The sequence below is a fragment of the Oryctolagus cuniculus genome, chromosome 7 (assembly GCF_964237555.1).
Source record: "Oryctolagus cuniculus chromosome 7, mOryCun1.1, whole genome shotgun sequence".
NCBI lineage: Eukaryota > Metazoa > Chordata > Mammalia > Lagomorpha > Leporidae > Oryctolagus > Oryctolagus cuniculus.
Genome location: NC_091438.1, coordinates 130621300 through 130633572, shown reverse-complemented (window position 1 = coordinate 130633572; position 12273 = coordinate 130621300). Strand labels below are relative to the sequence as shown.

At 49.0% G+C, this 12273-nt stretch overlaps 1 protein-coding gene across 1 annotated transcript in view; it reads left to right on the top strand.

Moving 5' to 3' along the window:
• Window positions 1-11796, top strand: part of RIMKLA (ribosomal modification protein rimK like family member A) — a 37119-nt gene extending 25323 nt beyond the window's left edge. The window contains exon 5 of the mRNA XM_008265465.3: window positions 4153-11796. Coding sequence (XP_008263687.1) covers window positions 4153-4643 — 491 coding nt within the window. The 3' untranslated portion in view covers window positions 4644-11796. The remainder of the gene's footprint in view (window positions 1-4152) is intronic.
• Window positions 11797-12273: the final 477 nt, after the last annotated feature.

The following is a 12273-nucleotide window of genomic DNA, read 5'->3' as shown; positions in this document are numbered from 1 at the left end:
ATGGCAGCCAGCAGTGTGAGAGGGAGACGTCTGAGTGTAAGTGCTGTGACAGAGACCAGGCCAGGGCGTCAGGACTGTGAGGGTATATTCTATCCCACAGGTGTTGGGACTGGACAGTTTAAACAGGGGGCAGCATGAGGACCAGCGTTTCAGAAAAACATCAGAGATGGTAAAGGATGGACTGAAGGGAGAAGACAAGAAGCTGGGAGATGAGTGTGGAAGCTGTTCCAACAGTTTAGGCAAGAAATCAAAAGTTAAATGAAAGCAATGGCAGGAAGAACAATCTTTTTTTTTTTTTTTTTTTTTGCTTTCACATTTTAATTGAAAATTTTGTTTGCCTTTTGTTTAAGGAATTTTTAATTTTTTTTATTTGAAAGTCAGTGAGAGTGAGAGTTGGCAAGCAAACTCCCATCCACTGGTTCACTCCCCAAATGCCTGTAAATGTTGGGGCTGAAACCAGGACTTAAGACTCAATCCAGCCGGCGCCGCGGCTCACTAGGCTAATCCTCCACCTTGCGGTGCCGGCACACCGGGTTCTAGTCCCGGTTGGGGCACTGGATTCTGTCCCGGTTGCCCCTCTTCCAGGCCAGCTCTCTGCTGTGGCCAGGGAGTGCAGTGGAGGATGGCCCAAGTGCTTGGGCCCTGCACCCCATGGGAGACCAGGATAAGTACCTGGCTCCTGCCATTGGATCAGCGCGGTGCGCCGGCCACAGCGCGGCAGCCATTGGAAGGTGAACCAACGGCAAAGGAAGACCTTTCTCTCTGTCTCTCTCTCTCACTGTCCACTCTGCCTGTCAAAAAAAAAAAAAAAAAAAAAAAAAGACTCAATCCAGGGCTTCCATGTGAATATGAGCTCCCAACAGCTTGAATCTTTACCTGCTGCCTCCCAGGGTGCATATTAGCAGGAAGCTGGAATTTGGAGCAAAGCTGGGACTCGAATCTAGGCACTCTGATACAGGGTGCGGGTTTCTTAACCAACAAACTAAAAGCCTGCCCCCTTCTTTTCCTTTTTTGTATCATGCTATTAGAAAGCTGAGGCTTATGCTTAACCCCATCCTATTAACCTATTGATAAAGTTTGTTTTCTCTGTGGAAATGTTGTAAGAGGGATACAAATTCTTGTCCCCTTTCAAAGGAGCTATTGCCAATCTCAGTGAAAGAATTTGTATCTTGGTAACATGAAAAAAAATACCTAGAGTTTTTATTTCCTAAGTCTCCAGATGAGCATACCAAGTGCAATGACTAATAGAGGCCTAAACTCTCATCAGTTCTTTCATTCGTGCTGGTTGAGCAGTTCCAGGAGGTCTATAGTAAATGCTGGGAGTGCAGAGAAGACTCGCAGGGGCCAACATTGTGGTGCAGCAGGTTAAGCTGCCATCTGTGTACTGGCATCCTTTACCAGAGTGGCAGTTTCTATCCCAGCTACTTTGCTTCCAATTCAGCTCTCTGCTAACACACCAAGGAAGGCAGTGGAAGATGGCCCAAGACAGCCCCTGCCAGATTGAGTTCTAGGCTCCTGGCTTTGGCCCGGCCTAGACCTTGGGGGAGTGAAGCAGCAGATGGAAAGTCTTCCCTCTCTCTCCTCTCTCCTTCTATGTATGTCACTCTGCCTTTCGAATACATTTAATGTTGTCATTTAAGATATTGTGAAAAAGTGGTTAATAGAGTTGAATGTTAGATTCACGTGGACACAGTACTAAGTGCCTTACCAGTTATTTCATTTTCATAATTGTGCATAGTGCTGCAATATTTAACCTTGTGCATTATCATTTGGTCTTTTTTCAGTTACCTTTAAGAATCCTTTCTTTAGCTAGCAATCATTTTGTTTACTCCTTTTCTTGGTAAACTGTTTTAAATTTGTGTTGTAGCCTTTCCCTTATGCAATGTCAGAGGTAAGGGATGGGCTGTGTTAAGATAAAGACCTAAGTGGACTCAATACAGGTCTTAAGTCTTTACAGGGAAACTAAATGGAAATGATGAAATATGAGGTCCTAACTTTTACTAAAAAGAGCAATCAGACTTTCTCAGTCCTTGATGCAGGATTTTGCCTCATAATCCTCTCCATCTCTCCTTAAAAATCAGTAAGAATTTTATTTTTCCTAAACATAAAATAATATATTCTCAATGAAGAAATTTGGGAAACACAGCAAAGGCAAATTAAAAATCCAATCATTATCTTCACCATCTAGAGACAACCACTGTGGACATCTTGCTGTCATTCTTTTTTAGAGGTTTATTTACTGGGGTTTGTGTTGTGATGTACAGGTTAAGCCACTGCCTGTAATGCAGGCATCCCATGTGAGCATCAGATCAAGCCCCGGGTACTCCACTTTCCATCCAGCTCCCAGATGGTGTACTTGGGAAGGCAGCAGAGGATGCTGCCATGTGGGATCCCTCGATGGAATTTCAGGCTCCTGGCTTTGGTCTAGCCCAGCTGTAGCCATTGCAGCCATTTGAGAGTGAACCAGTGGATGGAGGTTCTGTTTTTGTCCCTCCATCTTGCTCTGTGACTTTTTCTTTCTTTCTTTCTTTCTTTCTTTCTTTCTTTCTTTCTTTCTTTCTTTCTTTCTTTCTTTCTTTCTTTCTTTCTTTTTTTTTAAGATTTACTTATTTATTGGAAAGTCAGAGCTGCACAGAGAGAAGAGAGGCAGAGAGAGAGTGAGAGAGAGAAGTCTTCCATCCGATGGTTCACTCCCCAATTGGCTGCAACAGCTGGAGCTGTACCAATCTGAAGCCAGGAGCCAGGAGCCTCTTCTGGGTCTCCCACATGGGTACAGGGGCCCAAGGACTTGGGCCATCTTCTACTGCTTTCCCAGGCCATAGCAGAGAGCTGGATTGGAAGTGGAGCAGCCAGGTCTCAAACTGGCACCCGTATGGGATGCTGGTGCTTCAGGCCAGTGTGTTAACCCACTGTGCCACAGCGCCGGCCCCACTGTGACTGTCTTTCAAATTTACTTATTTTGAAAGACATAATAACAGAGACAGAAAGAGAGGGAGAGACAGAAATATCTTCTATTTGTGATTCAGTCCCCAAATGGCTGTAATGGTCAGGACTGGTCCAGGCCAAAAGAAGGAGCCTGGAACTCCATCCAGGTCTCCTATGTGTGTGGCAGAGGCCCGTGCACTTAGGCCATCTGCTGCTGCTTTCCCAGGCATATCAGCACGGAGTTGGATAGGATGTAAAGCAGCCAGGACTCACACAGGTGCTCTGATAGTGGATGCTGGCATCACAAGTTGCGGCTTAACCCCCTGCACCATAATATCAGCTCCTGTCATTTCTTTTGATCTGAAAAAATACCTTTTTGCATAGTTACAATCATTTTGTACAGTCTTTAATCCTTTTAAGTGTTTTCCTATGAGATTAACAAACTGCAAACATTAGTATTGTTTGTGAAATATACTGTTTTCTTCTATTGTGGGATATTTAGATTACAATTTTCATTTCTTCATTCAACAAATATGTTATTGAAAGCCCACCACTTCTCAGGCACTGTGATTTTCCTGTATTTTGAATAATACTGCCACCAGCATCTTTGGGCAGATGGGTTTTCGTCCACTCATAGGACTATTTTCTTGGTGGCATGGATGCGTCAGCAGGCATCAGCCTTTGGAAGACTAGCTAGGAGATGACCACACTGATTTCCCCGAGGGTGCCCTGGCTTCCATCCAGGCCTCTTGGGAGAGCCCTGGCGGTGCATGTCTTGCTGTCCCTGTCAGCTATTCTCTGTCTCCTTTAAAAAAAAAAAAAAAAGATTTATTTATTTACTTGAAAGGCAGAATTATCTGGGGTGGAGGGAGACAAAGAGATCCTCCATCTGCTGGTTCATGCCCCAAATGGCAGCAACAGCTAGAGCTGGGCCAACTCAAAGCCAGGAGCCAGGAGCTTCTTCTAGGTCTCCCATGGGGGTGCAGGGGCCCAAGCACTTGGGCCATCTTCTGCTGCTTTCCCAGGTGCATCAGAGGGTAGCTAGATTGGAAGTGGGGCAGCTGGCACTCCAGCCGATGCCCATATGGGATGCCTGCATGGCAGTTAGTGGCATTACCCGCAGCACCACAGCGCAGGCCCCATGTCCTCTGCCTCCTTCATGGAGGGTCATTTGACTCCCCAGTCAGTACCCATTGTCACCTTTATGTCCCTGTGCTTTCCCCACAGGTGGTGTGGGCGTCATGTGCCCACTGACTGAGCAAGGCAAGCAGTTGGCTATTCAGGTGTCCAACATCCTGGGCATGGACTTCTGTGGCATCGATCTCCTCATCATGGATGATGGCTCCTTTGTGGTGTGCGAGGCCAACGCCAACGTCGGCTTCCTCGCCTTCGACCAGGCGTGCAACTTGGATGTGGGCGGGATCATTGCAGACTATACCATGTCCTTGCTGCCCAACCGGCAGACGGGGAAGATGGCCGTCCTCCCGGGGCTGTCGAGTCCCAGGGAGAAGAACGAGCCGGATGGCCATGCTTCAGCTCAGGGAGTTGCCGAGAGCGTCTACGCCATCACCAATGGGTCTACCTCCAGCGAGAGTGAGCCTGAACTGGGAGAGATCCGGGATTCCTCAGCGAGCACAATGGGGGCCCCGCCCCCTACGCTGCCGGAGCCTGGCTACAATATTAACAATAGGATCGCTTCGGAATTAACACTGAAATGAATTCTTGCTTTTTGGCAGCATTTCAACCAAAATCCTACCGCTTCCCTCGTAGTTTTGAGTGAATAAAACCTGGACTAACGTGATTTCATTTGCACAGAAACTAGGCATCCCACCTGGGCACTCAGCATTCTCTGTCGACGATGATCTAAGCGAATGGCCTGGCTTGTGGTATTTCTAAAGACACAGAAAAACACTCCCCAAGAACAACACCGCGCCTGGTGGGCTGGAGACCCACGTCTGCTGTGAGCACTTGGATTCCGCCGCTGACTTGAAGGCACTGCCGCCGGGCTGCTGTTCTGCCTGTTAGTGGTGCAGCCTGTGAACCTGGAATGAGTCCTGAAATATGGAGCAGCCTGGAGGCAGAGTCTCATGCAGACAAGGTGGACCAGAGCCGCAGTGACGTGTTCTTGGCTCAGTGTGGCAGTGATGCTCGGAGAATCCCCAGTTCAAACGCTGCTGGCATCTGCTGCCGTCAGTCACCACCTTGACCGTACTTCTTCACTCAGGATATGGTATTCTAGGGACCCTGCCCATTAGCGTCTTCAACGAAGCACTTTGTAGAGAGTGAGATGGAATGTTCTTTGACTTCACTGATTGGCAAGTGGCCTGCCTTGGGACTGGGGCTTTCTACAAATTGCTTTGCCACGCTGCACTGATAGACCCTGCTTCAGTTCATGCCGGCTCCAGCAGCTTCTTGCACCTTTGCTGCCTTTGGCCCAGCTGGAAATGCACTGCAGTGAGCCAGTGGCCGCACACTTTCTCTCTTAGGCGTGCACTAGAACCCAACACCACGGACTGTCTTTTCAATGGACTCTGTTCACTCGTCACCCAGAAGTTAGTGGGTTTTCACCATAGAGAACTACAGGAAGATACTCCCCTCCTCTGCTGAAGCTTGTGTCCTGCTTAGCTGTAGGAGGTTTCCTTGTGTGAGGTGGTAGTGTGGGTGTATGGCGTAGAGAGAGCCATTGGAAATGCACTCCAATCCCCTCGACATGCTACGCTTATCCAGGCTCCAGAGACCTGTCCTCACCCACGTTTCCAAACTGGGGAGACTCAGGTATCAGGAATTACTTGTTGCACATTTTGAGGGGCTACCATAGACATGACACCAAGTGCTTTTCATTTTAACTCTTTAGGCAGTAGACGAGACCCTTCCCTCAGGAGAAAGTATGGAGATGGAGCGTCTTCCCCTGCTTACATGAAGTGTGACTGACAATGAGCAAGGCTACCTTTTTAACCAAATACACTAGACCATATGCACTCAAGAGTTACCATAATTGGAGTTATTTCCTTGGGAGACCATGCTCTTGAGCTATATGATGTTAATGTGCCAAGAACACTTAGAATTCCTCTTTGAGGTTATCTTTTACCTTTGAAGCCATGAAAAGAAAACAGACCTCACAACTTTGTAGTCAGACATCACCGTTTCTCCCCATCACCATCTGTTGAGGTTGTGCCAAGCTCCATCACCCACTGTATTTATCAGACTAATTTTCTAATACTCTTTGGCTGTTAAATCCCTTTCAAAAAAATAGATCTTCCCTTAGAAGTACAAAGATTTACTGACGTGGAGGAAGCTTACAAGTTCACAGTTTCCAGAGAGGGTTCTAGAATGTTCTGAGCAAGGTCAGCTTCACTGAAATAAGAATACATCTTCCTAAGGTGACTACTTTAATGGCAACCCCACCCATTTGGGTGCACAAAATCCCATAGCATTCTGCTGTAGATGTAAAATACGCATCAAATCAAACTATCACACTTAGGTAGGATTTGGCTTTTAAAATATTATAGTTAAAACCAGATCTCACCAAGTAACAGTTGTGCAATTGAAAAATGTTTGGTGCCATGTAATGGAGATGTCATCCTACACAGTTGTAGTCTAAATGCAGACCAACATGAGGTGCATGCCACTGACCTGTAACCCTACTGATGTGTCCAGTTGAAAAGTGAGACCACTTCACCTTTATATAGGTAAGACACATACCTTATCTTCACCACTCAGGGTGGCTTTTGAAGGATGGTTCTGGGTCAGTTCTTGCTGGACTTGGTCAGAGGCTTTCTGTGTAAACGTCGGAACCAAATCATGACCTGGAAGCTGCGCTCACTCATTTCCACAGTTCAGCATCAGCCTGCTCTTCCCACTTTATCTAAAGAACGCCAGCAGGGCCCCCTCCTGAGCAGAGCAGCTAGAGCGTGCTTCCAGATTTCCCTGCGAGGGAGGCCCGTTTTCCAGCTGTTAGTGACGTCTGTTGTCGTTGGCATCATTGCTCAGAAGTAGCCCTGTGCGGAAGCAGAGAGAGCTGGATCACAGCTGGGTCGTAGGCCCCCTCCAGGATCACCCATGCCCCAGGTGGGTATGGGCTCTACGAGCATCAGCCAGGTGGCCAGGCTGCCCTTGTCGCAGCTGCCACGGGCCTGCTGGAAAGAGCCTGGTCTGGCTGCTTCAGCAGCTGATTGACTTCGTACAGTCACTGGACGCTGTGCTTCCTTTTCTGTTCTTTAGATAGGGGAAATGCCTATTCTGGTTACCTGGGGGTGCCTTGAGGGTGAGTTAATAAGTGATACTGTGCATTGTATGTGACAGGTGGTAGAACAGTTTCTTATTCCCATTCCTTGGAGGGAGTTACGAAAGGGGCCATGAATTCTTGGAATTAGCGCTTGGGAGAGGAGTGGGGCTCTTAAAAGGGAATGCAGGTTCTCAGAGGTCTTCCAGCCAGCCAGGGCAACTGAAGAGCCAAGAGGAGCACGGCTCCTAGTGTATTCACACAGCCTCTGAATTACTGTATGCAACCTGAAACCCTGGACTCTCAGATACCAACGAACAGAGTCTTCCTTATGTAACACAGATTGCAGTGTCTGTATATGGTTTTCCCATTACCTGGTAGTAGCATCATGAAACTGGTCAAAACTTGAATGCCAATAGCTCAGTCCCTCAGAATATATATGATTCTGCACTTGTCTTCCTGCTATCTGATTGGGCATGGGGTTCCAAAATGTGGATTTGGGGCTCCGAGATCTGAGAGACAGGGTAAGTGGATTGTAAGTCATTGTTTTGTCACTACTGTAAAACGCATTGCTGCCTGCTAAGGGGATTGCATGACAATGGGGACAAGGTTGAGGGAAAGGGATGGGGAAAGGCCTGGAGAGCTTTGGGGAAGAAACCAGAAGTTGGGATCATTTGGAATTCTAGCAAAAAAGAGGAAAGAACCGGCTCTTCCATGAGCACCGTTAGAAGTGGGTGCCTCTGATGCTCTTCTTTACAAAGATAAGGAGATGCATGGATCCCCATGCCCCCTGGAGAAGCAGCAAAGACCTGTCCCCTCCCTTCTTTAAGCCCTAGGAATGCTGGTTGTCTGAACACACTGGCTGGAAATCTGGGGAAGAGGGAAGTTTGCAGCTGGCTCTCCCGCAAGGTCATGGCCCAGAACACTATGTGAGGGCAAAGCACCGAGCCGCAGTCCTCCCAGGGCCATGCAGGAACTCGGGTCAGTCCGTCCAACAGGTCCCCTCAGCTTACTGTTTTCTTCTCAGGAGAGGCTTCTCTGCCCTGATGCTGTGCCGATGTTTTGGGAAGGCCCCTGGCAACAGCCCTGGGGGTCGGGTTTTTAGACCTGGGGCTGTTTCTGCCTCTGTCTCAGACTCAAGATTGGTACAGACGGTTGCTTCAAAGCATTTCCACTTGAAGACCATTCTTCTCAGAGATGCGTTCTTTTAATCATTTCTTAAAACCGAGTGATCCCTGCCTTCCAAGTCTATGGCCAGACTCTGCAGCCTGCCCTCCTAAAACTCACACAGCTGAGTATGAGGACTTTCTTCCTCTGAGCCTGTCAATTTCCTTCTGCAGGTGCAATTCCTGTGCCAACCTGTGGCACCATCTGAGCCCTGGGCTGCCATCCCAACCCTATTGGGGAACCTCACTCTGAGAGGTTTGAGGGACCCCTTAGCAGCACTGGGAAGTCACCTAGAGTGCCCAAGTGGAGGCCACAGGAATAGCAGCACTTTTGCGACCAGGCCCCCTCTTGTATAAAAGGAGTCTGAGTTGCAGAGGCCACAGTCACTTAGCAACAAGGCTGAACCCAGGCAATCTGAGTCCCCATCCAGTTCAGCACACTGCCAGAGGTGCCTCCGCCCCCACACGGAGTCTCACACTCGCTGCCAGGCTGGGCCTGCCCCTGGCCTTTCCCCTTCTGCTGCGCCTCCTCTGGATCAACATGGATTCAACATGCTGATGGCTGCTAGGTGAGGGCCCCAAATGCACGTGTGAGATTTCCATGGTACAAGCTGGCTTGTGACCTGTACCCTCTTTAGACCAGCCAAGAGCAGTGAGCTCCACCCCAACCTTCAATGAAGGGATGTAGGGAGAAGGCCTATGCCAAGCAGACTGAAGGCTTCCTCACCCCCGAACTGGGCTGATGTTCTCTCTGCGGGATGCCTTGGAGGCCAAGAGGGTTTTTGATTTTTGTTTTTTAAGATTTATTTTGGGGCCTGCGCTGTGGCATAGCTGGTAAAGCTGCTGCCTGCAGTGCTGGCATCCCATATGGGTGCTGGTTTGAGTCCTGGCTGTTCCACTTTCAATCTAGCCCTCTACTATGGCTTGGGAAAGCAGTAGAAGATGGCACAAGTCCTTGGGCCCATGTACCCACATGGGAGACCCGGAAGAAGCTCCTGGCTCCTGGCTTTGAATTCCCCCAGCTCTGGCCATTGCAGCCATTTGTGGAGTGAACCAGCGGATGGAAGACCTTTCTCTCTCTGTAACTCTGCTTTTCAAAGTGTTGCACAGACAGAGGGGGAGAGAGATCGTCCATCTACTCTTTCACTCCCCAAAAGGCCACAATGGCCAGGGCTGAGCCGATCCAAAGTCAGGTGCCAGGAGTTTCTTCTGGGTCTCCCACGCAGGTCCAAGGACCCAAGCACTTGGGCCATCTTCTGCTGCTTTCCCAGGCACATTAGCAGGGAGTTGGATCAGAAAGCAACCTGGACTCAAACTGGCACCCACATGGGATGCCAGCATTGCAGGTGGCCACAGCACTGGCCCCACCAAGAGTTTGACATTCCGGAATTCTTGCAGGGAGAATTCTTTGGATAAGCATGCTCCAACTGTGATCAGCATCAAGGCAGAATGTTACCTCCTCCTCCTGGTTTCACAGCCCCCCACCCTGCCTCTTGCAACCGCATAGGAGGCACAGACTCTTCCCTGTTGGCCCAAACATCAGTTGAGGACCTCCTGCCCCTTGAGATCTGCAAAGGTCTGATAATTGGGCTCCAGTTCCAAGCCTCTGGATTGTTGTGATTTTGAAAGGACTTAGATTTTTGCAACCATTTCTGACTCCAGACTTCTGCTACCTCATTTTAAACAACCCTGTTGTCTCATCCCTGGAAGGGATCAGCTGAGGCTGATCAGCAAAATTCAAATGATGTGTGTGTGTGCCTGCACACGTGTGTGTGTGTCCTCCACTGAAGAGAGAGGGAATGGCAGATGCTGCAATAAGACAAGCTGAGCACCCATTCATAGAATGTTCTTTTGATTTACCAGAGAGCAATCTCCCCTCACCGTGCACTCCATGTGGCTTCCTTCCTCGGGACAAACCAAACCCAGTTGTGTTCGCATGGACAGCAGAATGGCCACTCCTTGTCCTGATTTTACTCCTGCCACCACCTTACCTTCCTGATTTCCCCTTTAATCACAGGTGGCTCATGAAAGGCATTTTTCTAAACAAAGCTCCCTTCTCAAGGGGAACTGAGTGCTGTGTCTTAAGGTGACTGTATTTTCTCTTTCTGAAACATTTTGGAAATTTATTTGAAAGGCAAAGTTAGAAAGATAGAGATCATCCATCCACTGGCTCACTATCCAAGTGGCTGCAACCACCAGGGCTGTGTCAGGCTGGAGCCAGGATCCAGGAGCTTCTTCCTGGTCTCTCATGTAGGTGTAGGGGCCCAAGCACTTGGACCATCTTCCACTACTTTCCCAGGCACATTAGCAGGGAGCTGGATTGGAAGTGGAGCAGCCAGCCTCAAACTGACCCCCTCCCCGCTATGCCACAGAGCTGGCCGCAGGGTGATTGTATTTTCGTCACAGCAGCCACACTCACCATTAGCTGTTGGAGGCATGCCTTGGGGAAGGCAACATGCGCTAATGTGAATGGCACCAATTTGAGTCCCATTCGGTTCAAATCCTGACTCGGATAACTTAAGGCTTGTGTGATCTTGGGACAAGCACTTTGTTTTGCTAAACCTTTGCCTTGTGGCCTCTCGCTGTGATGACTAAACATTAACTGGAGTGTGAAGCAACACGCACATGCCCAGTTTTCTGCAGGTCCCTTTCCTCTTGTTTCCCCCACCGTGAACAATTGCGAGCAGCGCCTTCCTGGGATCATGGCTCAGTGCCAGGGAATAAAGGCTGGCAGACAGCAGCTTTAGGGCTGGGGGGAAGAGAGGCTGGGGGGTCAGGCTGGCAGCTGCTCAGGCAAGCTGTGGTTCAGGCTTAATGACTGGAAGGTCCCATCCATCCTCGAGAATCTATGATGCAATAGTGCAAGCTACAGTGGATTATTGGGCTTGGAGCAATCCTGGAGGCAAGGCTGTCTCAGACAACTGGGAGATGAACAGCCTGACCTTGGATGATTTAGCACCTGGCTCTCTTGGCTCTTCCTGTATTAGTTTTGCTGGCAGTGCAGCAAATGGAAAGAGGAGGTGCCAGGGAGTTGAATTAAACCTGTCAGAGGGTTAGAGGGGAGCAGAAGGCCGGGGGGCTACGCACGGAACTCTGAGCGCCTGACGGCACCATCTGGACTTGGCAGGAAAGGCAGCCCTGAAATCAGCTGGAACCATCCAGTAAAGCAGCTAGAATTTTGTCTGTCCTGAGTGTGGCTCCCAGCATCTCCTCGTGACAAACACTGATCTCCTGGAAGGGGACAGCTGGGGCCCTGCATTGCTCTGCAGTCTTGGTGGAGGAAGGATTGGGCGGTGCCTGCTTTGTTTGGCCCTGCCTGGAGGTCCCCCGAACTCCAGCGGTGTGCTCTGGCCATCCCATGAGAGTGGATTCCAAAATTTTCAGAAATTTTGTGAGCTGGTTGTTAAGCACAGCCATCATTAAATTATTTAAACCTACAATTAAACTGCATTTAAAACATAGGTAATAAAAACTCAAAATGTATTGCTTCCTAATTATTGTACTATTTATGTTCTTGAGGTTAATGGTGGAAATATTATTTATGTTACTGTGCATCTCCCCAAATCCACCATTCAGTGGCATAGCATCCGTGGCGTGAAGTTAGCCACCGTGGGAATATTTATTTATACCCAGAGACTGGCAAGCATCACACAGCAAGCCCCCCACATCCCACATGCATTGACAGCTTGGTCGTTATACACTGATTCCCATGCCACTGCCACTGGAAACGGAGGAAAGAACTGGACACCCGTGAGCACTGATGTGTCTTCATTCCAGGTGGGTAGCATGCACGCGTGATGTTTTACTCGGAAGCCAAGTGTCCCAACGTAATGGGCGCAAATGATGTGACCACACAAACACTGCTTCTGTGTTCTTCCCACCTGAGACCTCTGATTACTTTGCTCCTAAACTTTGCAATGATTTGCAAGGCTTCGTGTCCCGCCGTGGGAGGTGCTCCAG